This window comes from Apaloderma vittatum, unplaced genomic scaffold (genome assembly GCF_000703405.1).
Source record: "Apaloderma vittatum isolate BGI_N311 unplaced genomic scaffold, ASM70340v1 scaffold5369, whole genome shotgun sequence".
NCBI classification, from domain to species: Eukaryota; Metazoa; Chordata; class Aves; order Trogoniformes; family Trogonidae; genus Apaloderma; species Apaloderma vittatum.
Window position 1 is genome coordinate 4,774 of NW_009735901.1, and position 27,191 is coordinate 31,964.

At 49.0% G+C, this 27,191-nt stretch overlaps 1 protein-coding gene across 1 annotated transcript in view; it reads right to left on the reverse strand.

Annotated features, from left to right (window-relative positions):
* Window positions 1-14,571: 14,571 nt before the first annotated feature.
* The window catches only part of GPC3 (glypican 3), a gene marked incomplete at its 5' end in the record, with an annotated part of 79,597 nt that continues 66,977 nt past the window's right edge, over window positions 14,572-27,191 (reverse strand). The window contains one exon of the mRNA XM_009876777.1: window positions 14,572-14,747. Within this exon, the coding sequence (XP_009875079.1) occupies window positions 14,572-14,747 (176 nt within the window). The remainder of the gene's footprint in view (window positions 14,748-27,191) is intronic.

Here is a 27,191-nt window from a genome sequence, read left to right on the forward strand (position 1 = left end):
GAGGGCTCACAATACCCTGGAGCTACAGAGATTAGGACTGGAAAAACCTTCAGATACCTGATGCCTCCCTCTCAGGACCGACCTCGAGCTGTCCTCTCCCCCTCTGTTCTTAAAATCCCTCGATCAAGACTGCACAGCCTGTCCCAGCTACCAACTCGGGATCCTGTTGCACAAAAGCATTTCTTAATGGTTAACCTAAACCTCCCTGGCCATGATTCAAGTTGGGTATTTTTTTTTTTTTTTCCCTATCTCCAGTACATAGAGAAAACATATCCTGCTCTCAGCAGAGCCCAGAGCTCTCGGCATGTGTGGCCAGCACAGCATGGCTGGAGGTGGCCCTGGTTGCTGTTGGTGGCCCTGCCTTACCCTGTAGCCTCAGTCCCGTAGACCTGGGACAGAGGGGAACAACACCCAGCACTGTCTGGAACAGCAGGAAATAATCTCCTACCAGGGAAAGGAGAGAGGGGGAAAGAGGCATGTTCAGAGCAGCAGACAAACCCGCCAGTTGGCACTGCTTAAAAATGAGTAATAGCTACATACTACCTGAATTTCCTCGTGCCTGTTAAAACACAGGGAGCAGAGCCAAGGGAAGAGGGAGCTTGTTCTGCAGCTGTCAGCAAGACCGTCCCAGTCCCCTCTGACACCGGGCATCACCACTGATGGCAGTTGCTCCCTCTGGAGCTTGTTTCCACCAGCAGCACTGGTGCTGTGCTTCAGGTCAGGCTGTGCTTGTCCAGAGGTGAAGTCACAACTTGACAGTCAGCAAAGAGGTCCAAGTTGGTTTCTTAGAACTTGGAAAGATTAGCGTGAGCTTGCCAGGGGGAGCTCCAGAGATCCTAATTAGTGAACCCAGCACTTCATCTAGGGCCTTTCATTCCCCTCAAAGCGCTTATAGCCAGGCACCGGTCCCGCAAGCGCTTCATTTGTAGACATCTGTCTCGTTACAGCAGGGATGCGCATCAGCACCTTTGAGAATTTCCTTAGCAGAAGTGGCTAACTCATTCAATATCACCTGGAACACTAGGCAAAATGGGTCAAAAGAGAGCAGAGGGAGCATCAGCTCCAATCAGGGCTTGTCTCAGTCTTGTTCTGTACAGGGCTTCAGTATGAATTAAACAATGATAAAATAATGATAAAATAATATTTTAATATTTTAACCCCAGGCACTCTCTTTATTCTGTTTAAAGGCCATTTCAAAATAATTTAAAAACACAGAGTGGGAAATGTGCACCTACACAGGTGGAAGGAAACAAAACCTGCTTAAAATGACCGCCGCTGCCGGCAGGAGGGGTTGACACCGCTTGTCCTCCAGCTCACTGGCTTAGCTGGACGGGCTGATGCAGTTCCTCTCCCCAACTGTGCTGTGCCGAAAACCAGCCTCCTGAAGGAGCAGCCCAGGAGAGCAAGACACGGGGTGAGTGCTGGCTCAAGTCCTGTTGCTTGAAGAGGACTCACCAAGACTTGGCGTTGGACCATCCCCATCCCAGGGGTGGTGCCTGTCAGATCCTCCAGCTCACTGGCTTAGCTGGACGGGCTGATGCAGTTCCTCTCCCCAACTGTGCTGTGCCGAAAACCAGCCTCCTGAAGGAGCAGCCCAGGAGAGCAAGACACGGGGTGAGTGCTGGCTCAAGTCCTGTTGCTTGAAGAGGACTCACCAAGACTTGGCGTTGGACCATCCCCATCCCAGGGGTGGTGCCTGTCAGAGGGTACAACTCTCCCCACTGTCCCTGCCCCCAAACAGACAAGCAGGGCACCGGCCAGCCCACAGCTGTGGGGACAGGCACTACTCCTCCGCCAGGACCATGGGCATCCCTTGCCTGTGACCCCCCAAAGAGCAAACGTTTTGCGTTTCACCCCATCCTCCCTGTCCGACATGACCGGAGCGGCACTCGGGATGCCAGACGTTCATGGTTATATCAACGCTTCTTGCAATCCATTATTTTTTAATCTTCTTTCATTCCCCTCCACTCTCGCCCCTCAACCCCCATGGTTTAAAGTTTTCAAATGAAAATATGCAAGTTGTGACTTGTGGGTAGCGAGTCAGGGCTTGTGAGGAAAGCCGAGAGGGAGGAGGGAGGAAAAGAAGTAGTGATCTGCTCCAAGTGCCAGCAACTGTTTTTATCCTTTCCAGATGAAGGAAAAAGATCATGTTATTTGTTCAGCACAAAGTTCCAGATTTTCAGGAATGAAATCTGAGAGCAACATGTCAACAATCTGTCTCGAGACCTGGGGTGGATGGTGGCCTTTGTGCTCCCAAACACCAGCGGGGCTGGTATGGGCTGGGGAAAAAAAGGCTCCATTCTCACACTCTGAAGTGGTGGCATTAGATATCAGCAAGATAATGGGCCCAGGGCCTAGCCCTATTTCTGCTCCCAACCGAACAGCCCCAGGCAGCTGGCTTTGATGTGCTCGTTTATTTGCCTTTTTCTTTTCACAGATGATATTTTTAACCAATATTGTGGTTTGGACACAGATTGGGGAGAAAGGAGGGGAAAAAATGAAAGTCATTTTATTGCAATAGCTGATCAGGAGGGAAGAAAAGGGAAAAAAAAAAAGGAAGGAAAAAAAAAAAGGAAAAAAATCAGCCATTTGATACCTGCAGGTCAGTGTTTCCTGCTGTAAATCAGCCAGGATGCTGCTGTCTGGAAGCTGGAGGGAGATCCTGCATCAGCCCCAGGCAAACCTTTAGGCTAAGGCCGCCTGGTGCTCGGAGCCGCACAGCCCGTGTCCTGGAGGCACTTGCACTTGAATCCCAGGGGAAAAGGAGGGAGATAGCAGGGTCAGGGAGGTGGCCAGTGGCAGATTCAGCTGGGCTGATTGATGTGCAAGGTGGCGTGGGTGGTCCTGGGCCATGGGGCTGGGAGTATGTGCCCCCAAGATGGGGATGGCGGGAGCAGCCACTGCTCCTTTGATGTGCTGCCCTGGTCCTGCGTGTTCCCGTCCCCAGCCCATGGGTCGGTAGAACACACAGGCTCCAGCCCCATCAAGGACAGGACAGGGGAAAAAAAAGTAAAATGGGTGTGAAAAGGACTCATTTCACTATCCAAACCCCCAGTGCTGGGAAGCCTCCTCAGGGTGACCAGCACGGGGCTGGGCACAGCCCCATGTCCCCGCTCCCCGGTGAGCAACTTAGGGTGTGATGAGTCTGCAAAACAGCAGCCACACAGCCCTTTGCTGGGGAATCTGGCATCTCGCTGGCTGTTACATCCATGTTCTGCATCTCCTTGGCTCCACCTCGGTTTGAAACAGCACGTCTGGGTATGTCACCCCTGTGATGCGCTTATGTCTCACTTCCAAAACTGCCCGTGTGCAAAACCACTGTCTGTCTTCCTTGCAGCACACTCACCATCCCATCTTCTCCCAAAACAACTTGCCTCTGCGGAGCTCATGGCACAGATGCTCACCACAGGCTCTTGTACTATGGGAAAAAAACATTCAGTAGGTTTTTTGTATTAACAGCCAAGCAAAAGTTTCCCATCGAAAATTTCATTCTGATTCAAAACTTCTTTATTTTGTTTGAGAAAGCGAAGCATCAGGTAGTTGTGTACTCCCTCATCTTCTGCAACAGAGGTATGAAAGTAACTCTCAGAGGCGCCGAACTCTTGCACTTTAGGTTTCACAATACTTAGTGTAAGTGCCCAGCACCTGAAACTGTTGTCTCAGCTCTTTAAAGGTTTGGTTTTTTCAAATCCCATGGCTGCAGAGGGAAAAGTGAAGACTCACACCCAAACCTGTGCACAACCAGATAGCAGGATTAGAACTTAAAATTAATTACTTCTTAACTTAAAAGTTCTCTTGGTTTCTAAGGCAAGCCTGGCTGCTGTGGAGCCTCATTCACCAGCTTGTACACTGTTGGCATGATGATACTATGACATTTACAATGACACTGGCTCCTACGGGTGGTTTTTTTTAGAGCCCATAAGCCAGCCCACATGTCCCAGAGGCACAGACATGCTCATGAGTCCCTTAAACCAGGCTGTGTCCCTTTCTCTCCATCCTATGCCCTGAAATCTTTCCCTGCTCTCCAAAGCAGGAGCCTGGAGGCAGCCTGCTCTCAAAAGCAGCTCACCAAAAGTGAGGTGAAGCAGGGCTGCCTCACTGGCCGCCCCTCCTGCCTCAGCACCCTCCCATTATTCGGAGTTATGAGCCGTTTCCCTGCCAAAGATGTCCTCTGTGATAATGATGTTGGGGCTGGGGAATGTTCTCTGCCCTCAACAGAAGTGTGCTTCAAAAGTAAGAGCATCTGGCCTTGCTCAGAGGGGTGCTTTCAAGTGGAAAAAATATAAAAATGAAGGGTTTAATTAGCCTGAAAATCAGTGTTGGCACATGCCTGCCCACGGCCCATGGAAGGGAGGAGGCTGGGGAAGCAAGTACTGAAAAATGATGGAGGGGTGAAGCACCTTCCACACCGAGTGAGCACCACTCACACTCAGGAACATCGAGCAAATTATTTTTTATTTAGCACCTTGGTTAACTGTGACTACTTTGGGATGAAGCATTGTGACCCACACAAATCCTTTGGCGAAATACTCCCCAGGGATGAGCAGCACTTGTGGAGGAGTCCCTCCCAAAGGGGCAGAGCAGGTCTGCCAGAACTGACATAGAGGAAGCATTCCCTCACCCCTCCTGCATGCACCAGGCACCATCCAAAAATCACACTGGCAACAGCTTGCTCTCACATTTCTTTGCACCCTAGATTTTACTGCCTGAGACACAGCTGTCTCCACTTACGCAGCCACCTCCCCTTGGGTTCCACAATGATAACAGGAACAAACGGGGGGCTCAGCAGCAAGTCCCTCACCAGCAGCCCAGATCTCTGCCAGGCGCTTCCGACAGCCCTGCAAACCATCCGCACATCCGTCCCACGCTGTCAGGAGCAAGATCAAGAGCAAACAGCAAAATGCCATGTGAGGTTGTGCAAAAGAGGTGGTAAAAGCCATCTCAGCAGCAGTCGGGGAATCCACTTATCCCCTAGGCAGCAGACAGAGGACCAAGAGGATCTTGAGTTACTCCTCTGCAGATTGCATTAGCGGGTCACAGTCACAGTGACCAGGGGCTTCTGCCAGACAGTTGCCAGAGGTAGAGTCTGGCAGCCCATCAGGCAGTATGATCAATCAGTCTCCTTAAAAATAATTAAATTATCTATATGTTGCCTAAAATGATCATTCTTTAAAGGCTGTAAAAAAAAAAGCTATAGGCAAGCAGTGCAGGAACCACACAGAGGTTTGAGTGAGCATGCAGGGTGAGCTACAGAGCAGTTATTCTTACTCTTATTCTTATTCTTATTCACACACAAGATCTCTCTTCCTCCCCTGGAGTGAGTGACCACTGTGGTGGTCTTTGCGGAGGGAGGTGACACCCATGCTGTCTGACAGCCACATGCAGAACAGCCCCAGGTCTCCTCCTTCCCTCGGTCTCACACCCTACCTGCTCCCTGCACTGAGAGCTCCCAGAGCCCTCCTACTTGTCCCTCACCCTGATCTGCCCCCCAAAACTGGGGACATCAGCTTGTACCACCTGCGGCAGCCATCTCCCTGCTGCGTGTGGCACCTGCATCCCCCTGAGCGGTGACCCCACGGGGACACAAATTAAGTCCCCAGCTTCAGTGGACTTCTCTGTCTCTGCAAAAGACAAATTATTAAAGGTGAAATCCTTCAGCCTTGTGACGCAGCAGCAGCATGAGGGGAAGCAGGAGGTCAGTAATAGTTTGCCTTCGAGCCTCCCCACAGAGCTGGAGGTGGGTGCTGGCAACGAGGTTTTGCTTCCACTTTGCTGTTTTTATTTTTCCTTTCTTCTTTCAGCTTTTTTTTTTTACTTTTTTTTTTTTTTTGGTGGTTGCACATTTGGTGTCTGCAGGGCAGTTTCTGTGAACACAGCACAGCCTATATAATACTAAATAAAGCAGTATGCAAATCCCATTCCCACATTCGCAGTCTGCAGACACGTAGTGTTTAAAAGGTGCAAGACCCACATCTCCATTTATTCTTTCACCAGCAGACATGAGGCTGCTGAACATTTGTCTCCAAGCTGTGGGACGCAGATACCGCACACAGCCCAGCTCATTTCTCCACCCGGTCTTTCTGCCAGAGCATCACAGTCTGAAGGCAGCTCCTTTCCACTGACGGATTTTCTCCCTCCCAAAGCAGTCTGTCATTACAGACCCTTGGACTGGTTCAGCCCCTCCACAAGCAGCATCACCACAGGCCAGAGCAGAGGCTGGAGCCATGGCTTTCCCATTCCCCCTGTCTTTGACAGAAGTGTTACCTCTGCCATGGCTTAAAAAGGGGGGTCACCAAGGACAGTCCTGTCCTCCTCCACCAGTACCCGCAGCGTGTGTGGGAGCCAGTGGTTCCTCCCCATGTGAACAACCCTCCACATGTGCCCGTGCCGACTACACCCAGGCCAGAGAGCAGCAGCACCTGGGGGTGGGGACCATTCATGGAGCTGCCAGCTCCCAAAAGGTAGCTGCTGGGCTGGAGCTCCTGGGGACAAAGGGAAGGTGCAGCCAGGGGTGGTCAGTCAGCCCAGACACCTCTTCTGAATGTGCAGGCGGGAGTTAGTTGACGCTGCAGGCTGGAGAGCAGAGCTGTGATGGAGACACTCACCCCTCTGACCTCCTGTGTGCGTTTTACTCACATCTCTAACCACAGCAACACCAAAAAGGCTCCCACGCGGCTCTTACCACAGCCTTCAAGGGGTGAATCAGCCTCTTGGGAGAGGGATTCCACTGCACAGGCCTGGAGCAATGCCTTTAGCCCAAGCTCCAGGGAGCTGGGCAGGGCGGTGGCAGCTGCAGGCAGAGCAGCAGAGTCTCTCGGACGGCACCAAAATCCTCCTGCTGCCACAGTGGAAGGTGTCTGTATTTCTGGGTTGAGGAAAGATTTCTGTTTTTCCAGGCTCCAACTTGAGTAATGCAACACAACTCGCTGTAAAGCAGCCACAAACCCCAGCAATGAGCTCAGAGACCAGGACTTCACGCACTGAGCCTGGGCATCAGGTATTGTCCCTCACACTGGTGTCACGGGGAGGCAAGACAAGAACTCCTGCATCCTCTGGTCCTGAGCACCTAAATGCATCAGCCTCAGATCCAGGCAACCATTGCTCCGAGTCACTTCTCAAAACAAGGCAAGGCTGACTGACTACCCCACGACCCCTCCGTTGCCATAAGTTGATAAGAGGCAGCAATTAAGGGAAGAGCTCTGGGCCTGTGGCCAGGAGCAGCCCCCTCACAACTGTCAGTCATTCACTACCAAATCAGTGCCCACCTGCAGACTTGGTCTGATCCTCTCTGCAATTACCCAGGCCAATTAGTGCCTTTACTCCTCAGACTTTACTCCGTGCTGCCTGACTTGGCCCTCCAAGACACCAGCATCTGCTGGAAGTGCTGTCAAGGGCTTCCTCGGGCCACCGCTTTGGCTGCAGTGCCCAGCCTGGGCTTGCTCTGATATATAGCAAGGTGATGAGCAAGTCCTTTGCAAGGGATTTTACCCCAACAGTGGTGGCGATACTGTGTGGCAAGCTTCTCCTGCTCCTGCTTCATCATCCTCACCAGGAGCAGAACAGTGAGGAACTATCTGGTTGCACGTTCAGTACAATAAAAACCTGGAGGAAGGGTCCTGCTAGAAGGATTGCAAGGAAGCAAGACAAGGTTGCACTTAGGTACCTTGGTGGGCTGGAAATGGCATCCCTCTTCCTCTGATACAGCTGCTGAAGGCCACACATGGCAAAGCCAGCCCCAGCGTCTCTGTGGCACCACCACGGCAAAGTGTCTGTGCTGGCTACCACGCTCAGAGATGTTTGCACATACACGCTGACAGGCAACGGCAGTGATTTATGCCATGACTCTGGCATGCTGGGACAAATCCTGTCTCCTTCTGTAGATTTCAGCTCAACATTGTGAGTCACTTATGCCACCATCCTTATTTTAATTTTATTTTTTGTTATTCTTACCAGAAAATGTTGTTTTTCCTCCAAATGGGAACAAATACACCCAATACCGGGAATTTCGCTAGATAGAGTCCAGATGACAATTTCTGAGAAAATGCTGTCAGCTGCTGAGATTCAGCTTCAAGAGACATCATCCAATGTTAACCATAAACAACAGGGGCAACAAAACGTCTGGCAGATCCTGAAGTGACATGAGATGCCTGCACTCCACAACAAACCCGTTTCACACCACGGGAAAGGTCACCACTTTAATCCACTTCTGGGTGGAATGTACACAAACGTCATTCTTCTTAACATCTGTAATTAAACAGCCTCTTGCTTTGCTATCCAGCCCGTGTTTATTTTCCTATTTTGCTAACATGGTGGATAGTAATATAATATGACACTGAAGGGATACAGGCTGCTACAGGCGGGCTTTCAACTTCTTTTTAGTGATTTTCCTGCAGAGAGCTGGATGCAAAGGGTGGTTATTCTGCTCGGATCCAGCGGCGATTCCTTTCTGGATCTGAGCAGCATCTTTGCACGCTGAAATACTAACAGCAAAGAGGACAGCGCAAGCAAAGGAAAACTGCTGGTGGAGATCCCCAAACGTGTTGACTCATTGCAAGCAGTTGTTGAGGTCGCTGCTGGGCTCCTGTGAGGGAGCTGACAGCCACTAAACTGGGAGGCTGAGACTAGGTCTGTACTTCTGCTGTGCAAAAGACTGGTTTTCAACACAGGGAATGTGCTGGAGCATTCAAGTCTTCTGTGGCCACCGAGGAGCATCTGAAATAATCCTAAAGTCCCTAACAGAGCCCTTCCCTTCCCACAAACACTCTCGAGTACTAGCACCAGCTCCCAGGACAAAAAAACCTTCAGCAGCAAGCATTTTTTTCCTTTCCTTTCCTTTCCTTTCCTTTCCTTTCCTTTCCTTTCCTTTCCTTTCCTTTCCTTTCCTTTCCTTTCCTTTCCTTTCCTTTCCTTTCCTTTCCTTTCCTTTCCTTTCCTTTCCTTTCCTTTCCTTTCCTTTCCTTTCCTTTCCTTTCCTTTCCTTTCCTTTCCTTTCCTTTCCTTTCCTTTCCTTTCCTTTCCTTTCCTTTCCTTTCCTTTCCTTTCCTTTCCTTTCCTTTCCTTTCCCTTCCCTTCCCTTCCCTTCCCTTCCCTTCCCTTCCCTTCCCTAATTCTGGGCTGCACGGCTGGCACACACTTCGCAGGGAGGTGGGCAGGACAGCTTTCACAGGAAGGACGGTGTGAAGGGCTGTGGGACGCAGCGCTTTGCAGTCCAGAGGCAGGGATGTGGACTTTAGATCCTAACGCACTCTCAGTGAAACAACACCAAGACGTTTATTTTCAAGAGGCTACAATGTTTGACAAAATAAACTATATTTGATTAATACTGAGGCTTTTTCTGGGTTTTTTTTTGAATGATTTTTTGGTGGGTTTTTTTTTTTTTGAAGGCAGTAAATTCACTGACTGTATAAACATGCCAGGGCTGCTTCATCTGCCTATATAAAAATTTTAGTTGCTTCATCTCCAGGGAATGTCCCTCAGTAACATTCTGACAAGCTTGTTTAGAGGGCTGCCTCCTAGTGAGGTCTCCCATGAGCAAGACACAGGCTGGAAGCGAACAAGACCCACGACTTGTCTTCACACGGAGAGTTTCACTGTGTCTGTAATCCACATTCCCATGTTGAGGAACAGCGAGCATCCTCAACACGATGGCTTCACTTCCAGCTGTGGATTTCACCCCTCCAGCACCCCCATACCTGTCTCCTTGTTAAGAGAGCAAATAACACAAAAGGAGGATTTGTGACTTTGCTGATGGCCGGCTGAGTCACCCCCAGCTGCGGAGCTCACATTGAAAAATTCCTGGGTTTCTGGGAACAGACACCTGCTTCTGGGGCGCAATCTGGTAAAGCTTTAGCAGCATTTGTCAAACATTAAGCTGCAGCGCTGCTGGAAAGGTCAGGGAAATTCCCACCAAGGCACCTGAGTGTTTGGGAACCAAGTGACATTTCTGAGACGCTTTAGCCTAGGTGACCCTGCAGAGCGGGCTGTGCCCAGTGCACTTGGCCATGGCCAGTCCCACCACCGACCTACGTGGTTGGAAGAAGGCATCTCAGCAGTACACGTGGCTCTGTTTCGAGTATTTTGAGGTCTCTGTGTGGTTTCCTGTATTTCAGAGACTTGCGCAACATCCCACGTCTGGCGGCTGCTTGCCCCCCTTCCTCCCCGTGCCTCTTCCCCCCCCGGACTGCTCCCTGCCCGCACCTCCCACGAGGCTGCCAGAGTCTCACTGTGGACCAGCAGCTGCCAAGAAAGCAGGTCAGGAGGCTGTGCAAGGCAGTCACCTCCTCTCCTCCCAGCACAGCAGTCCCCAGAGTGCCACCCCACCAGGACCCTGGCCTGTGCCCCAAGCGAGTACCTTCTGAGGCCAAGGAGCAGCCAGGAACCTCCCTCTTGGCTGGCGGCATCTCCCTTGCTGTACCCACAGCTCAGCATGCACTGATTTTGACTCAAAAGCAAATCAAACACCTGACAGCACATGATTACACGTGCCCCCTCCTTATGCAAACCTGCAGGAACGCCCCGTCTCTAGCTGCCGCGCTTGCACATGCAGCTGGTGCTCTCTGCATCCCCCACGCAAGAGGAATCTTGTTTCGCTTGGAAGCCCCGGTGAATCCAGTCTCACATCTCTGCGGAGTCCCCGCTCCAGAGCGCTCGAGGACTTTGCTCAGGGAGGTGAACGAGCAATTCTGAAAAACACCCTGAAAAACCAAACCGAGACACTCTAGATTTCACTTCCCGAAACAGCATGAGCCGTAAGCACCAGCTGTTTCTAGCAGCTGTTAAGTGCATTAGATTATACCACTCCAGCACTAAACTATTAGTCAATTGATTAATGAACTGGGACTTCCCATCCAACAAAAATATTTTGGTTTTGAATTATAATTTGATGCACGGTTAGTACAGAAGTACATTACACATGCTAAGCACATGTTTGCTCCTCATCACCACTCTGAGACACGGGGAAAGGTGCCGGCTTTGCCACCTTTTCAAGGCTCCTTGCAAACCCACCCAGAGCTGCAACGGCTTTGCACGCAGCGTGAAGCTGCTCACGCCTGCCCAGGACGTGCACGGTGGTGGCAGGTTCCTGGTCACCCCGCTGCTGCCACCGGAGTTTAAGGAGAGCTGCAAAATGGGCCAGGAGGTGTTAACTGACAGGGGGTAAGGGCTCAACCCCCTGAGACTGGAAACCTTCCCCAAGGTCATGGGGCCATTAGACGGCGCCAGCACACGGCGACAAGCTCATGAGGCACCGTTGGGACGTGGTGCTGGCACGGAGGGCAGCCGTGCTGCACCGAGGCGCCCGCAGCTCTGCGTGGGGAGATCCGTGGATCGGAGTCAGCAACACCTCGGCACCCACTCTGGGTTTCACTCTGGGGCTAGAAATTATCTAGAGAAGGGGTTTTTTCCTTTTTTTAATTATTTTTTTTTTATTTCCCCCAGAAGCACCTCTGCGACATAAAGCCCTCTGTTCAGCTCCTTTTTCCCCTGGCAGAAAACCAGACAGATATTTACTCTGGCCACATGCCTCGCTGGACGGATGTGGCCACTGCCAGCGCCGGGGCCACATCGCCACGTTATCCCGGCGCAGCCGAGATCAAGCCCCCATCTCCTCGGCCCACATAAATATATTATTGTATCTGTGATATATACACTCATTACTAATATATATATTAAACAGTAACAACAAACCCAACAATAATAAAATGGAAAATCAAAATAACTATGTATTAGCAGTTAAACCTGTGAGCCATGGGACAAGGTGTGGACCTCCAGGTACATGCAGAGGGGAGGTGGCAGTGCCCATCTCCTGATGGAGATGTCCCATCCCATGGCAACAAAGGACTGAGTAAGCTGAGGTGGTGTGGAGAAGCAAACAGGGAACAATTATTCCTTGTTTTTCACAACATGAGAAACACTGCCCCAAACTGAACGTCAGCTTTACCTCACCTTGGTGGCCAGGGCATCCCTTGCAGAACCCCTGTTAAAACCTGCACACAAACCCACAGCAGTGAAAAATTCAACATCTTTTTTTTTTTTTTCCCAAGTTATAATGAGTTATTTTATGAACTTGGCAGGTAGTGGGCTCAAAGGCTGTTTTTTTGTGATCTCTTATAACAAAGCCTCCAACAAGCACAGCTCTGTTAAACAGCATGCCTGTGCAATGGGAGACCAGGCTCAGCATGCTCCAGAGAGGTCTTCTGCTGAGCAGCACCCGCACCGCGCTGCAGTGATGCAGGGTGGGAAAACCTGTCAGGCTTTGTGAGATCCACAGCAAGGAACAGTCTACACTGTCTCCTGAAGAGAGAAAGCAAGCACACTAGGCTCATACTGCAGAAGAGTCAGTGCCACCATCCCGTCCTGCTGCTTAGCTAAGGAAACAGCAGCACAGAGTATTTCCACACAGTGTTAAGAGGAAAGAATGTCCTCGAGCTGGTGCCTGGCAAAGCGGAGGCAGCACATCATCTCCGAACAAACCCAGCACTCCCACCCCCAAGCACGCCAGGGGGATGAAAGGAAAATGATCAGAAGGGAAGAAGCAATGGGAATTCAGGTGGCGCTAATAAAATATTCCCTTTGGTGGAGCAGAGGCTCACGGGCACAGCCAGCTGCGACACAGAGAGCGGGGGTGATGGGGAGAGCTGGGCCACGGCGGGAGCAAAGCAGCAGGAGGGTGATGAAATGCCTCTGCCAGCAACACCACCAGCTCTTCTCCATGTCACCCCTGTGCACTGGGACCCCTTTCACCTGAGGGCTGCCCCACCCTGAGGGATGGAGAGAGTTGCAATTTGGTTTGTGAAGACGCAAAATACAAATATATATATATACAAATACGCATCACATCAGAATGGATCTAAAAACCCAGCACTTACAGGAATACTGTATGGCACCAGTGCTGCCCAAACATCCACAGCGCTTGCCCCAATGCAGATGGCACATGAGGGATCCAAAACCCAGAGGAAAGCTCTCTGACTGTTAACCAGTAGGTCAGCTTAGGGCTTAGTCCAGTTCCACTCCTCTCCATCAGGAGCGGTGAATTGGGAGTTAAGAGCACCAGGCAGAGCAGCGGGGTGAGCAGCCAGCCCCCCGTGTCACCACTCCCAAACCACTTCTGATTCACTTCACACCGTCAGTCCCCTCGTTTCAAATCAGGGTCAGGCAGAGCAGCCCCACCACTTACACTGGGCAAAGTTTCTACTCTTCAAACCATCCAATTGCACGGTTTGGATTTATCTACTTTCTCCTACACATAAAGTTGCTTTTAAAAAGGTCCAAGGCACACAAATATTTTAGGCATCCATGTGCGCATGACTGTGTGCGTGCACACATAGAGGCACACACTGCAGCTCAAGATACTGCGGATATAATCACCTAGTAAGGGCAGCATCTTAAAACAGAAATATGTAACCATTCTGGACAGGAACCAAACCAAATCCTCCTTGGCCCTAGCTCATCCATTTAATCAGACTAAGCCAAGCCTTTCTGTGGTGCCCCCAAGCTGGCACTGTTGGCCTTCCCAGGCTTCTCACTCCAGGAAAAGGCAGAGCATCACCTCATACACATGGGAGATTACTGCCAGCACACCGTTTATAGAGCAACCAATCTTTATTTTAGAGATAGCTTAAGTAAAGTAACATGCAAAGAAACACATGAGTAAGAGTCTCATCTGCCTCAGGCTCCTGCAAATCCTTTTCTTTCTTTTCCCTCGTAGCACAATGCGTTGGACACCCGTTGTTCATCCCTGTAAAGCACAGCATGTACATCCACGCTGTCTGTCCTTTGGCTGGAGCTGTGTTTGCAGATTTCCCGTGGGAAAGGAAGTGATTTTCTTCTGAAGAATAAAACCAGGGCATTGCATGGGCCACGGGGATGCTGGTGGGGACTGGCCACCTACACTGAAGGGCTGTGCAGGAGCTGGCTGGTAGGCGAGCAGCAAAACCATCTGCAACTTGCCACAACACAAGGGTGCTTCATGCCCACAGGAGCACGTTTCTACAACAATCCTGGTGCACAAAAACTCCTCTTCTGTGGCATCTTTCCTCCTGCCGTATGTCTGACCTTCTCTCTTCCCTATCTTCACACATCCTCCTCCGTATTATGTGCCTGGCCAGGTTCCTAGCAGTGAGCCTTGAATCTGGAGTAAATACAAAAACTGCTTGAACTACAGACAAAATCTGTATTAAGTCAACTAGGATCAGGGGTTTGATATTTGCAGAGAGTATTTCATAAATTGTAGGTGTTCGGTACCCCATGCACGTTCAAACAATTCAAGATGAGATATGGTCTTCAACTTAACAGCAAGAGAGAGCTCAGTCTTCAAAAACTGCAGGGAACACAGTTTAATATGAACCTTCTTATATTAAATAGGATTATCTTTAAAAAGCACTGTTACGTAATTACTAGTTTACCATGAACAGGGTTTTGTGTGGGTGTGAAGACACCGTTCTCTTCTACAAAACGAGCTCAAGTCATTTGCCCTGTCTTTGGAAATGTGCATATATTTCAGAAGAAGTTCCAAACATCTTCCTCATTAAAAAAAAGGCATGGAAAGACACTGAGTGATGCCACCGGCACTGCTCACGGCCAGTGGCCCAGCAGCAGTGGCAGCACCAGGGTGACAGCAGCGGCAGGGCTGAGGCGAGGGGCTGCGCTCCCGGGGTCACTGCTGGGGACCCCAGCGCCATCTTTGCTTTGCTGGTTCAGAAGCTGCTTGTTTGCAGAGGTGTCATCCATATCCAGGTCGTATGCCAGTTCTGAAAGCAGAAGGAGAGAGGTGGTTAGTAATGGGTGGGGTGTGATGGCACAGCCAGTCCCCACCAGCACCGGTGTCCCCGGGGCAGCTCGTGCCAGCAGCTGGGGACAGCTGGGTCTGAATGTGGTCGAAGGCATCACGGCAGGGGTGGATGGGCCAGAAGAGCTTAGCAAACATCTTGTCAGTCCTGGTCCCAGAGATCATTTCAGTACGCTACACCAAACCTTATGCTTGGAAACACCACAGAATCACAACTGTCAGGTAACTCAGTAAGAAAACAAAAGAGATCATCAAATCATTGTAGAATGGTTTGAGTTGGAAGAGACCTTAAGGATCATCTATTTCCAACCCCACTGCCATGGGCAGGGGCAACTCCCACAAGACCAATTTGCTCAAAGCCTCATCCAACCTGGTCTTGAGCACTTCCAGGGATGAGGCATCCACAGGTTCTCTGGGCAACATGCTCCAGTGTCTCACCACCCTGATAGTAAAGAACTTCTTCCTAACGTCTAATCTAAATCTAAGGGGATCTGGAGAGCTACTCTCAAAGAAAACCAGCTGAGCTTCGGAGTGGGTGTTTAGCCATGCAAATCATGTCTGCTCCCCAGACGTGGCAAGGATGTGTGCAGGAGTGAGGAAATCCAGGCGAGCACAAATAGTCCCCCTAAATGCAGAGCCAACATGAGCCCTTGTTTACCAAATACCTGGTTGGAGGACCCAAGGAACTCGGCATTTCTGCAGTCTTTTGAAAGAATGTGCAAAATACGCTCCTTACAGCACTTACAACACATCCATCCCATTCCCTGTTCACCTCATCAAAGAGCTGGAGAGTGAGGAATCTGAATGGATCACGTACCCTGGGGCATGCTGGTGTAGCAATAAGGGGGCTTTAAGATGAAGCACATGGGAGCTCCAACCCAAGAAAATTCCCAGTATAAAAGTTTTAATACTCCTGGCAGAGGAGCATTATATTAATGGGGAAAAAGCTTGTAACAATCCATCACTGGCTGCAAAGTGCCTGCTGAGCAGTAAGTCACAGCCACCCTTGTCTCCCTGGGACAGGGAGGGGGAAAAAAAAAGCCCAATCAGACAATGTAGAAAGGCAAGAAATCGTAAATCTTCAGGGCCAGCAACAAAAAGTGAAAGGTGTTTTAGGATGCCATTAGTCAGATCCACTTGGGGCATCTGTACCTGCCAAGCATCTTTACCACAAGGGCTTGGTACAACCCATGCTCGACTCAAGACCATGACTTCCTTGCTCCCCTTCTCATGCTGCTGCCACCTCTTTTTGGGGTCCAGGTTTCTCTCTGTTCACCTCATCTCCAGATCCTGGCCTCTGGAAGTAGGGGAACCTGGTGGTTTCCATCAGAAGAGACCCTGGCTTGAGCCCTTCACAAGTCCTCGTGGATCACCAGCGTACTGACGGGTTTGGATCATCCCACCCCACCCCTGAGAAAGAATCCAAGAGGCTGAATAAACACTTTAGCTAAAAACCACCACATCAATCCAATGAGCACCACTGCCAAGGCAAACACGCAGTATTTCTTAATCAAGAATACCCAAACATTGCAAAACAAAAGCGTAACGATGTTAGCGTGACGAGTCAGCCCAGGCCATCAAAGAGGGTCAGAAATGGCTGAAAGGGAGCAGATATCCACACACACAAAGGGCCAGGTGCAAGCAAAATCTGCTTGGTAAAGTCTCCAGGAGAGTCCCACAGTATCTGTGGGACTCTTCTCTGCAACTTTCCTGCTTTTCTTCCGAAGACTACAGACATGCCACTGTCCTCTGGAACTGCACACCCTCACAAGCTCCTCAGCTGGCACAACATCCAGTCAGGATGACGACAGCCCACCCTGGTGTATTTTGGAAGGTGCTTCCACACACTCCAAAGACTTGTAAAATCTCAAAGATGCCCCATGGGGTCACAGCACCACCAAGGCTTCTGGGTCAGTGATCTGCAGCTGATCAGCAGAGCTTTTGGGGCAGAATATTCTCTTACTGGACATCCCAGCAAAACTCAATCCTTTGGATTTTTTTTTTAAATCCACAGGAACTGAAAAACTACTCTTACCTTCAGTTTAGAAAAGACATTTGAAACAAAAGAGTATTTCAACAAGGTCCTTAACAGCACTAAGGGTATTGACATTCCCATTAAAAGTCTCATTCCGTGATGTTGTAATTCATGAGATGCCAGTTCCTGCACAGTTTGCCATGCACCGGCTGAATTGTTCAGCCAAAGCATACCAAAACAATTGCTTCGAACATAGGCTTTTGTACAGGAAACCTTCATATTCTGGGATTTCACCCAAACTTGAGTAAGGGTCATTTTTTTTAAATCATGGGATTTCATCCAAATGTGAATGGCAATTCATTCATTCATTCTCTTTGACCAAATTAAAGAGAAAGGACCAGAAACCGTCCTGTTGTCGGAGATTTGAGAACTATTTTCCTAGCTTTGTTTAACTGCTTCAGAAATTTAGTGCTTGGGTGTGACATTTGTTTTCACTGTTCCTTCTATTGTTTTCTTCTCTGGGCTTATTTGTGCCCAACTGTATTTTTAGGCTATAACGGATCTAGCCATACATCTTTTATCTTGTATTCACACTGGATCCGTAACTCTTGAAAATCCCTTTCACTTAACTTCTAATGACCTTTAGTTCATTGGAGGAAAGGAAAATAAAAAGTATTAGCCTCTAACAGACCTGAGGCAGGTGATAACCAGGCCCAGGCAATAATAAAAATTAAAAATAAAAATTCAAATCCAGGAATCCAAATGAGCACATGTTCCTGACCAGATACTTCTCAAGATGGCTCCATTACAGTTTCCAGGCGTCATTAGGATCCCCAGTTAGTCCAGGTCACTGCCACATCCCTGCACCTCCCGCTCCCAGTCACAGGGAGGGAAGAAGCTGGGGTACCAGGGATGGAGCGGTAGGACAGCTGGTGGAGTAACAACAACTAACCTCCAGCATACGCCACTTCCACCCAAAACTCTGCCTTTATGGCACAAAATAACCTGAGAGAGGCTGCTCCTCTGGTCCCTGCTCCCAAGCCACCTTCTGCATTAGACATCAGTACTGCCCCCGCTCTCAACACTGCTTCATTCACAACAGTTTCTACTACACAGTGGCCCTTTAGCCAGCAAAGGCTGGTTTTTTTGTTGGTTTTGTTTGATTGTTTGTTTTGGGTTTTTGTATTGTTTGGGGGGTTTTTGTTGTTGTGGGGGTTTTTTGGGGGGGTGAAAACTAGAAAAATCTGTTTCTGTTTATAGTCACTTGGAGTCCAGAGGGTATTGCAAGCAATGTGCACTCATTACGTATTCAATCTTTACTCATTTTGGCTCATCTGGGTCCCTCTTGTCCCTCTTGGCCGCGGATTAGATAATCCCCTTAAAATAATAGTCAATCATTAGCTCTGTTTTTTCCCCCCTGCCAATGCATTCAAGCCGAGCGTGCCATGCCACTTCCCTGAGTCCTTACACAGCTGGTGAAAGGTCTCCAGCCGAACACAAGTCGGTCCCTCCGGAAGCATCTTTTGTAACCAAAGCCCCTCTAACACAAAGCTGCTGTGCTTTGCTCCCTGGACGGCAAAAGCTTCAATGGTCTCGCTGCGTGGATGACAAAACCTGCCGCCAGCTCTACCACACGCGCTTTCCGCTTCCGCAGAATAAAGCGGCGGCATTTTTCCGTGGATTAGGACCAGAATTAGGTGTGTTGACTCTGCACAAGCTTATTGGGTGGGAATCATTAAAAAGCTCCTCTTGCAGTACCGCACTAGCTTTGGAGACAGCTGCAAAAAAGCAAAAGGAGATTGGTTTGGAGTTGGTGTAAGATGTCCCACAGCAGCTGGTGCAGAAGAAGCCAGGAGGATGAGTACTGGCACGCAGGTGGTGTTACAGCAGCCAGATCCACCACTGCCTACTGAAACACTCCTTTTCATAGAATCATAGAATGGCCTAAACTGGAAGGGACCTGAGAAATCATTTTAATCCAGCCTCCCTGCCGCCAGGGACGCCACCTCTCAACTAGATGAGGCTTTTCAGCCATAAAAGGACAACAGACATGGTCTTAAGTAAAGAACTGTTAGTGAACGCCACTCTGGCAAATGACCTCCAAGAGGAGGACAGTGCCTGGCTCCCACAGGCTGGCTCGGCTGCTGCCCAGATCCCAGAGCCAGGGAATGTCACCTCGCAGGCAGGTATCTGGGCTGCCTGCCTGCCAAGCCTGCCCTGGCAGATGGCTCCAGAGATGGACCTAATATAGTAACAGAGTCATAATGGATGGCTGTGCATGAAACCGCTTTGCCGTGACACTTGATAACTCTGCTGGTGCCCTGTGCAACAGCAACGGGTGTGAAAAGGATTCTCTCCACAAGCTGAAACCATCCTGCCTAACGCAGCGCGTTCACCAAACGAGGCTGCTGAGCGGGCCAAAGTGCTTACGGGGACATGGTGATGGCCCTTGTTTGCAGATGATGTAAACTCTGTGGTGTGAAGGGACTAGGAAATGGATCACGACCACGTGTTTCCAGCAAGCACAAAACACATGTGAGTAGAAATGCCAGAGACAAGTAGGGCAGCTTGGCAAGGTCCTGCAGCTCTCACAGTCAGTTGTGAACATCTGCCTGTGTATGTCCTTCAGGAGTGGTCTAGGAAAGCACGTGCTACCACAGCCAGTGAGAATTACCATCTCCAGGGTGCATTGCTTTTTAATTTTTTTAAAGCAGCAAGCCTCATCAGCGTAGGGAATAAGTTGCTGACAGATGCCATAGATTCGGTCTGTCTCCAAAGCGAGACTGGATTTCTCAAAGGGAGATATGTTTGAGTCAAGCTCAAGCTGTTGACTCATTACAAGGCAAAGCATAAGAGCCTGTGATTCCACAGACCAGACTGCCTGACCCTGGCTCCCAACTCCCTCCATCTCTACAGCACCGACCACTTCACTCTCACAGGTCTTTGCACCTGAAAACTAGAACAGTCCCAATTTCCTCCCAAACTCTTCCTCTAGGAACAAAAGGTCTGCTCACCCCAGACTCCAGTTACCTGGCTTTCTCATGCAACCAGCTCATACTATAAATGCATGTCTGCCTCCACAAAGACACCATCAGAACCCATCCACAGAGTTACACAGCACACACGGCCACAATTGCATGGATATAGCTGAGATGCCCAACCCTCTGCTTCTCCCAAACACCTTAAACTCTCCCAAACACCTAGCCAAGCATGGTTTCATCTCACCAGGGAGGTTTTGCGCTCTGGCTTATTACCACTAAAATCCTGGAGCACCAACAGGTTTGCCAGCTGTCTTCTTGTACAACGAGCCGCACCAGCCCCGCCATAGGTGTGGCTGCGCCGGCGTGTAATTAAAGTGCTGAGCCAGGGCTGGCCACGAAGCTTGTGTTGGCACAGTTGTGAGATCACCAAGATGGATGAACAACATGTGCATGGTCTTGTGCCTCTGCTTTTCTACCTCCTTCACAGCAATTTAGGAGGTGCGGCTCTTGGCAATACGGATTTGGGAAGAAAGAAGAAAAAATGTGGATCAACACCATCCTGCTGCTCTTGGCGATGCGGCCAAGGAAGCCTGGCGAGGCTCAGCAGAAAGTGGTAAAGCCGACTTCCTGGGCAGAAACCCAAAGGAATTGTGTCTGGTATTGCTCATTTGCCAACTAAGACTTCTCCCCGACTTGTCCCATTGATGCATCCCTGCTGCCGGCGTGCCACTGATGGCCTGCAGCCTGCAGCACGTGTTCATGAGCAACCTGAAGACCACAAACCCAGCACCTATGTGGGGGAAGCTCCCCCTGGATTGAAGCACTCTAGAGAGCAGCAACCAGGTTGATTTGGGGGGATCAAGTCATCCAGCATGGAGAAGCAAGGGACCTCCAGCTCAGCCCCATGCCAACGGTGCAGTCAGGTGCTGCTTGGGGTACATGGGGCAATCAGCCAGGAGCTCTCTGAGGCAGCTGGAACCATACCCTGGGTGCCCAATCTCCAGCACTACCACAACAGTCTCATGCACAGATATCCTCAAGCTACCAATGGGGCAAAAGGACAAAACACCCCCAAACCCCCAGCCCAACACATGGTATGGGCAGAGGGGCTGCACCATGACCTCAATTCAAGTGATTACTTCTCCACCTCATCTTGGCCAGGGGCTAGTGGTGAGGAAAGGCTATCATTTATGACCTGGGCCTATGTTTACTTTGCAAACGTACCCATTAAATTCCTCTTTGCTCCTTGGTGTGCTCTTGATTTACCCTGAAGAGAATCTGGCATCTGCAACTGCATTAATCATTCTCCCTTTGGCAGCAAGTGAAAGAGTTTCTGAACTGTACTCACAGAGTGGAGCCACAAAAACATGTTTAGCAAAATGCACTCATGTAATCTATTAAAAATTAACAAATCTCATTAGCATTATTAATTGGAAGCACCAAAGTCCTTGTACTTTGACGATGAAGCAGCATGCCCAGCTATACTGTCTGGAAAAAGCTGCTACCTAAAGGAGCTTAGAAGAACTGAAAAACAGGGAGCTGAACATGGACAGCCAAAAGCACCTACAAAGGCAAGAGTCAAGTAAAAAGAAGAGGAAAAGATGGAAACAGAAGAGTATGAATGGAAGTGATTTATGAGGCAGCAATATAGGGCTGGGTCACACAATGTTCCTGCAGATCCCTCACATACCTCAGCTCACCCAGACACGGAGACACCCTCTCCCTCTTAGGAGACCTTTAAGATCTAAATCCACAAACACATCGTTCTGATCACTCTGCTGTCACCTGAGACATCTCAAGACAGTCTTGATTTTGAGAGGTAACTTCCCTAGTGACAACAGAGCAAAATGAAATACTTCACATTTCCTCTAATGACCAAAACCAACATTATCACATCAAACTGAAATTTTCTTCTTCATCTTTGCTCCCCTAAAAGCTCTTTGGAAATGCTCAGGACAGGCAGCTCTTGCGTGCTACCTGCTGGCCTTCAACTCTTCAAGTTCAGGACATTTAGTGACATTCGTGCACTAGCAAAACCCATCAAGACACAGTCCTAAGGTGAACAGCAACGGTCCCTGCCTTCCAGATGTCAGCTGCTAGAAGTAGCCCTGAAGGCAGAAGGATATTTCTCAATGCTTGATCAGAAAACTCATGGTGGTGTTACAGCACCCAGGAACATCTGACATCTTCCTTTGTGACTCATTGTGTGCAGAAACCAGACTTGAACAGGGCCCAGGCCACGGGGACCAGGGTTTGTGGCACTCATGCTCCAAGTAGGCAACCAGGAACGTGCCTCTTCAATCAGAAGGGACTAGGATTTTGTGTGATGTCTACAGTCAGTCAAAAATCCCTGGACATCCACCATTGCCTCACGCTTGTAAGAAAAAGAAAAATCAAAGCAAGTTAGTAATTGGCTCCTTGAGCACACATGTAAAGAAAGTGCCTGAGCTCAGGGATCAGCCTAGCAGAGACTCCACCAGGCTATATATAACTCATGGTGCCAAGGAAAATATTGGGAATGAGATCAGGGGCCATAACCCAAGAATTTGGGTTGGGCATAGACATACCTGCTCAGCCCACAGGTAGGCTCAGGCATGGTGGCACACAACATCTGTTCAGCCTGCCTCCCCGAGGTTTTGGGATCTTAATGCTGCCCAAAATCATCAGCATGGATGGAGAGCAAGGTCCTCCCATTTGTGCTGAGGGAATGTTTGCATGAAGCACAGGTTGAGGTGAGAAAGTTGCCAAGAGAAGGGAGCCGAGAGGCTACAGCACCGCCCGGCTTTTTTAATTGCGTTAAGCTGCTAAAATAAATAAATAAATAAATAAATAAAAAGCTAGCCCTGCATTAAAACAACATTAAAGTCACCTCAGCCTATAAAAATGGGGTAGTGCAGGAGGCCCTGGGAAACATCAACACACTTGACCTTCCCACTTTATATAGAAAAAGAAGGGTTGGGTTCATAGGTGGGAACTTTTTAACAGCTTCAGGTCATGTTCCCTGTGCTGGAAGGAGCCCTGGGAACAGCCACTGTAGCCTGAAACAAGGATCTGGCTTTGCACTGCCTTCTGCATGGCTGCAGAGAAAGACCCAAATTAAACCCAGCTGCTCTCCCAGTGCATGTTAATACCTGACACAAACCCAAGGCTGGTTCCTGCTCCCTGCCTCCCTCCCAGACTGAGAGAAAACCTTGGTCCGAAAGCATCGGTGGATGGATGGTGTCAAAAGCTGGAGCTGGATAGCGGTGGCAGCTCTGATAGGAAACCTGGTGTCATCCCAGCTGAGCCCCAGACACTGTGGCTGCAGGGCTTGGGCTGTGCTGGATCCATCTCACCACACTTGCTCTTTCCTGGGGAACAAGAGGCTCCCCCTCATGCATGGAGACCTGTGGCTGGGACCTCATCAAACCAGTGCTCGAGGCTGGGACCATGGTGGAGCTCAAGGAGACCACCTCGGCTGTCCACATTGCAGGAGGACAGAGCAAGGGCAGAAGGGGATGGGCCCTGGGATCCTGCCTGGTGCCTCCCTGAGTCAGCTTGTATGTGCAGCCACGGAGGGTATCGGGGACAGGGACACACGACCCACGTGGGAGCATCCAAATTGCTCTGGAGACACATCCAGCAGTACAGTGAGCAGTGAAAAGATGAGGTGACAACACAAGAGGGCTCTGACATCCAAGTCCACAAATACCTCCTTCTCCATCCTATCTGTAGCACTCACAGCTCACTCTCAGGAACGTCACAATCACAGTGGAAAATCAAAATAAAAAGGCTACATAATCCAGTTTGCAAATCCCTCGAAAAATACAAAATCCTCTCTAAAACGGATTACAGAGATTAGAGATAAGAGTTTCCTGGAAATCAAGAATTGCATTCCAGCCTCCCTCCTCTCCCACCCTCCCAGAAAAAAGAGATGGGCTTGTTTTGCGCATCATCCCAGTCCCAGTCCTCCCTGGACATCACCCCAGCCTCAGGGAGCAACAGCACTTCCCTCCAGCTCCTCAAAAACAGCACAGCTATTTCTACCTGATTTTGCCCTAAGCACTACTTTGGGGCATTACCTGAGCCGAACAGGCAACACGGGTCAGTGGTAGGAAATCTGCCGGCATCAGGGAGAGGAGGAGCTGCCTGCCAGCCTCCTGCAAGCTTTGCAGTCCCCTCCTTTTCCAAACGGGCTCAGTGGGACCGTGCAATGTGCTGATGCAGTTTTGTGCCAGTGGTGACAACGCTATCAATGGGAGAAAGCAAAAATCACTCGCGCCAATGCCAAAATATTTCACAGCCACACCATCTGATAGACTAAACCAGCATTTTCTTTAATATTTTCACTTGAGTATCCACAGCCAATGGTGGCAGGATAATTTTCTGTTGGGTTTTGTCAAGAGTTTTTGTGCTTTCATTCTTATTTGGAATGAAAAAAAAAAAAGGATTGCAATATTAGCATTCCTGGCAGAGCACACATTCAAGTTCCTGACCTGCTATTGCTCAAGGACTTCTGCAGCTGCAGATGCCTGTTTGGAGCTACAGTTAGGTCACTTTGAATAATGCTCATAGAATAAGGATCAAAACACTTACAGTTTGATCAAAAGGACATTTTATGAACATTGCAGCCCGAGTTAAGTGCTGATGTGAATACTTACGTTCGCCCTTGTATTAACTCAGCTCAGTTCAGTTCTAATAAAATTAACACCCGTTAAAATAATGCACTCAATTTTTATTTGTTTCATGGGTTTGTGCCTTCTGGCTTTGAAAACACATTTTCAAAACCTTTCCATCACTCTGGGAATGTCTAGTTGTGTTGGGTTCTGGAAATCAACTTCTCCAGAGGAATAAGGAAGGTTGCTGCTTTGCATTATTGGTCCACCTGCTCTAACCTGAATTTATTCACCAATCTTGGGGTTTCTCGTCCCCTAAAAAAAGTGGGTAACACAGTGAGACTCTGTTTGCAGTAGAAATTACTATCTGTAAATAAGCAGCTAAAAAACAAACTACAAGCACAAGCAGCATCAATGCTCCTTTGAAAAGAGACAACAGAGAAAAAAACAAAGCAGGGAAAAATCCAGTTTCTTTTCTGCATTTCACTTGCACATTACAGGCAAAACGAACTTACCAGTCCAGGACAGGGGACGTCTTATTGGAGAAATACAGCCGGTTAACTGTTCTTTAGAGATATTCATCTCAAAAGCCAGAACAGAAAGAGCATTTTCCCTCCTTTTATTTATTTATCTTTTTTTGTGCCAACTCACCTTAGCTGAAAAGCACATTGAGATTGTAATTATGGGAAGGCCTCATCTAGTAGATTTGTAAACTCAGCTATGGGCTTGAATTACTGGAATTAGCAAGGCTAATTTAATGTCACTGTTCAAAATAGCTCAGATTTGGAATTTCTTAATGGCCTTAGGAGAAGGAGTCTTTATGCATACTGCAATCTAGGCTTCATTCTTAGACTAAATTCCTTCTCATAGATTTTGTGAATGCCCTGTTTTGTAGCCAACACAAACTCTGTCCAGTAAAATAATGTAAGGACTCAGAATGAAAAGAGATTAGCTGTTCCCTGCTCCTGTTATTTTAAAGCAGAAATAACTTTGGCTTCTACTGATTCATAGACAAAGCTTGAAATGCAAAGCATGCTCAACTCCAGATTCAGCATGAAAAGGACCTTAAAATATTCCCGAGTGCAAGTAATGGACTTATTAGAGGGATGAAAAGAGGCACTTTTCACAGAATCCGAAGCTCTTTAGTCCTGTCATATCAATAATCTTGCTTAAGAATTTCATTCTATTTACATTTCTTTCCCTTCCAAATATCCTGCCTGACTCCTACGAAATACAACATTTACACTTTTAAAACGTTTATTTATTTCTCTTAATGCTGGGTAGTAAGTGTTGAAAAATGTCTGCAGATCACCCAGAGTGCGAGTGGGTGCGACAGCGTCAGGACGGCGTGTGACAGAGAACAATTCTGTACAACGAGCAGTTTTACACCTGACAACTGATAAATGAGGAGGTAATTTTAAAGATTTGGTTAAAAGCATCTTCTTTAAATAATAACAGTTGATTGTGCTGGAACTCAACGTACCTGCAATCTGTTCTCCTCCCTTTGATGTTAAACACCCACAAAAACAATGCTAACTGTGAGAAATAAAAGCTTTATAGATATCAAGAAGGAAATCTGCCTGGCCAGCCTTAAGCTACCAAAATATACCTTTATTTTTTTACCTAGTTTGCTTAGTCTTTGCAGGATGGCTTAATGTAAAACCAGCACTAAGCAACTAGAGGCAATTTTCCCTCTTTGTTTGAAGCGATGACTGAAAATCAAAGGTATTTCAGAAACAAATTACAAAAGCCTGTGTAGAAACACCAGGAAAGCAGATGGAGATGTTCCCTTTTTAACGAGCGAGGGGAGGTTTTTTTCTTCCACTCAGCTCCATGTCCCTTGGACAACTTGCATCAGTCGGGAAAGCGATGTACCACAGAGGGGACATAAACGTGTTGGGCTACATGTGCCCTCAGCCCTCCCCCAGAGAGCTCTGGCAGCGGCCAGCAGATCCCAGAACACTGCGACAGGACGAGCAGCCAGCCTGGGACAGCGCTGCACGGCCCATGGTACCGGCCAGCGATGATTTTCACAGACCAAATCAGGCAGTTTTGCTCTGGAAAGGCAAAGCAGTGACAGCACGCTGCCTTTCACCCAAGGGTCTCAATGCACACCGCAGACAGTAATTATGCCCTCTGCTTTGCAGAGATTAATTAAACACTGAAGCCTCCTGGTCCCTGAGTGCCAGCCTCCACTCACTAATGGCTAAAACTGAGCTGAGGTTGCAATGAGGTTTCATGAGCACTGATGGATGAGCTGGGAAAGGCACGTCTGAGTGCCCTGAGTTGCTCTGCAGTGGTGGCCTCCTCCTGGGATGTTCTTAATTTCCCCAGACACATCCCAGCAAGTCTCCCTGCAAAGGCAGCCTTTCAAGGTTTATCTCTGAAAACACTCTTTACGGCAAGGCACAGAAATCAGACACGCCAGGGAGGAGGAGGGCGAGGAGCAGTCCCGTCCCATGGCCATCTTCTAGTGCATCTGCTCAGCCCCTGTTTCTGAGGACACCTTAAGAGGTCTCTGACATTAGCAGTCATTTTTCTTAATGATGAACTTGATAGCCCTGAAGAAACATCCCACATCCATGTGCCAAGAAGCAACAGAAGCTCCTCAACTCACCCTTGCTGCTTTCTCACTGGGCTGCTGTGTCACCCCTCCTTGGGAGGGACAGGCTGCGGAAGACGACGGGGCTGCATTTTCTGCCCATCCTCCCAACCCCTCCAGCCACAAGAGGCATTCTCAGCAGCTCTGCCTGCAGAGCCACGGGGAGGCACCCCAACATGCACAGCTGCTTCCAGATGCTCCAGAAACAGCCCTTGTTGCAGCGTTTGCAGAGGTGGTGTCCTTCGCCAGGCCA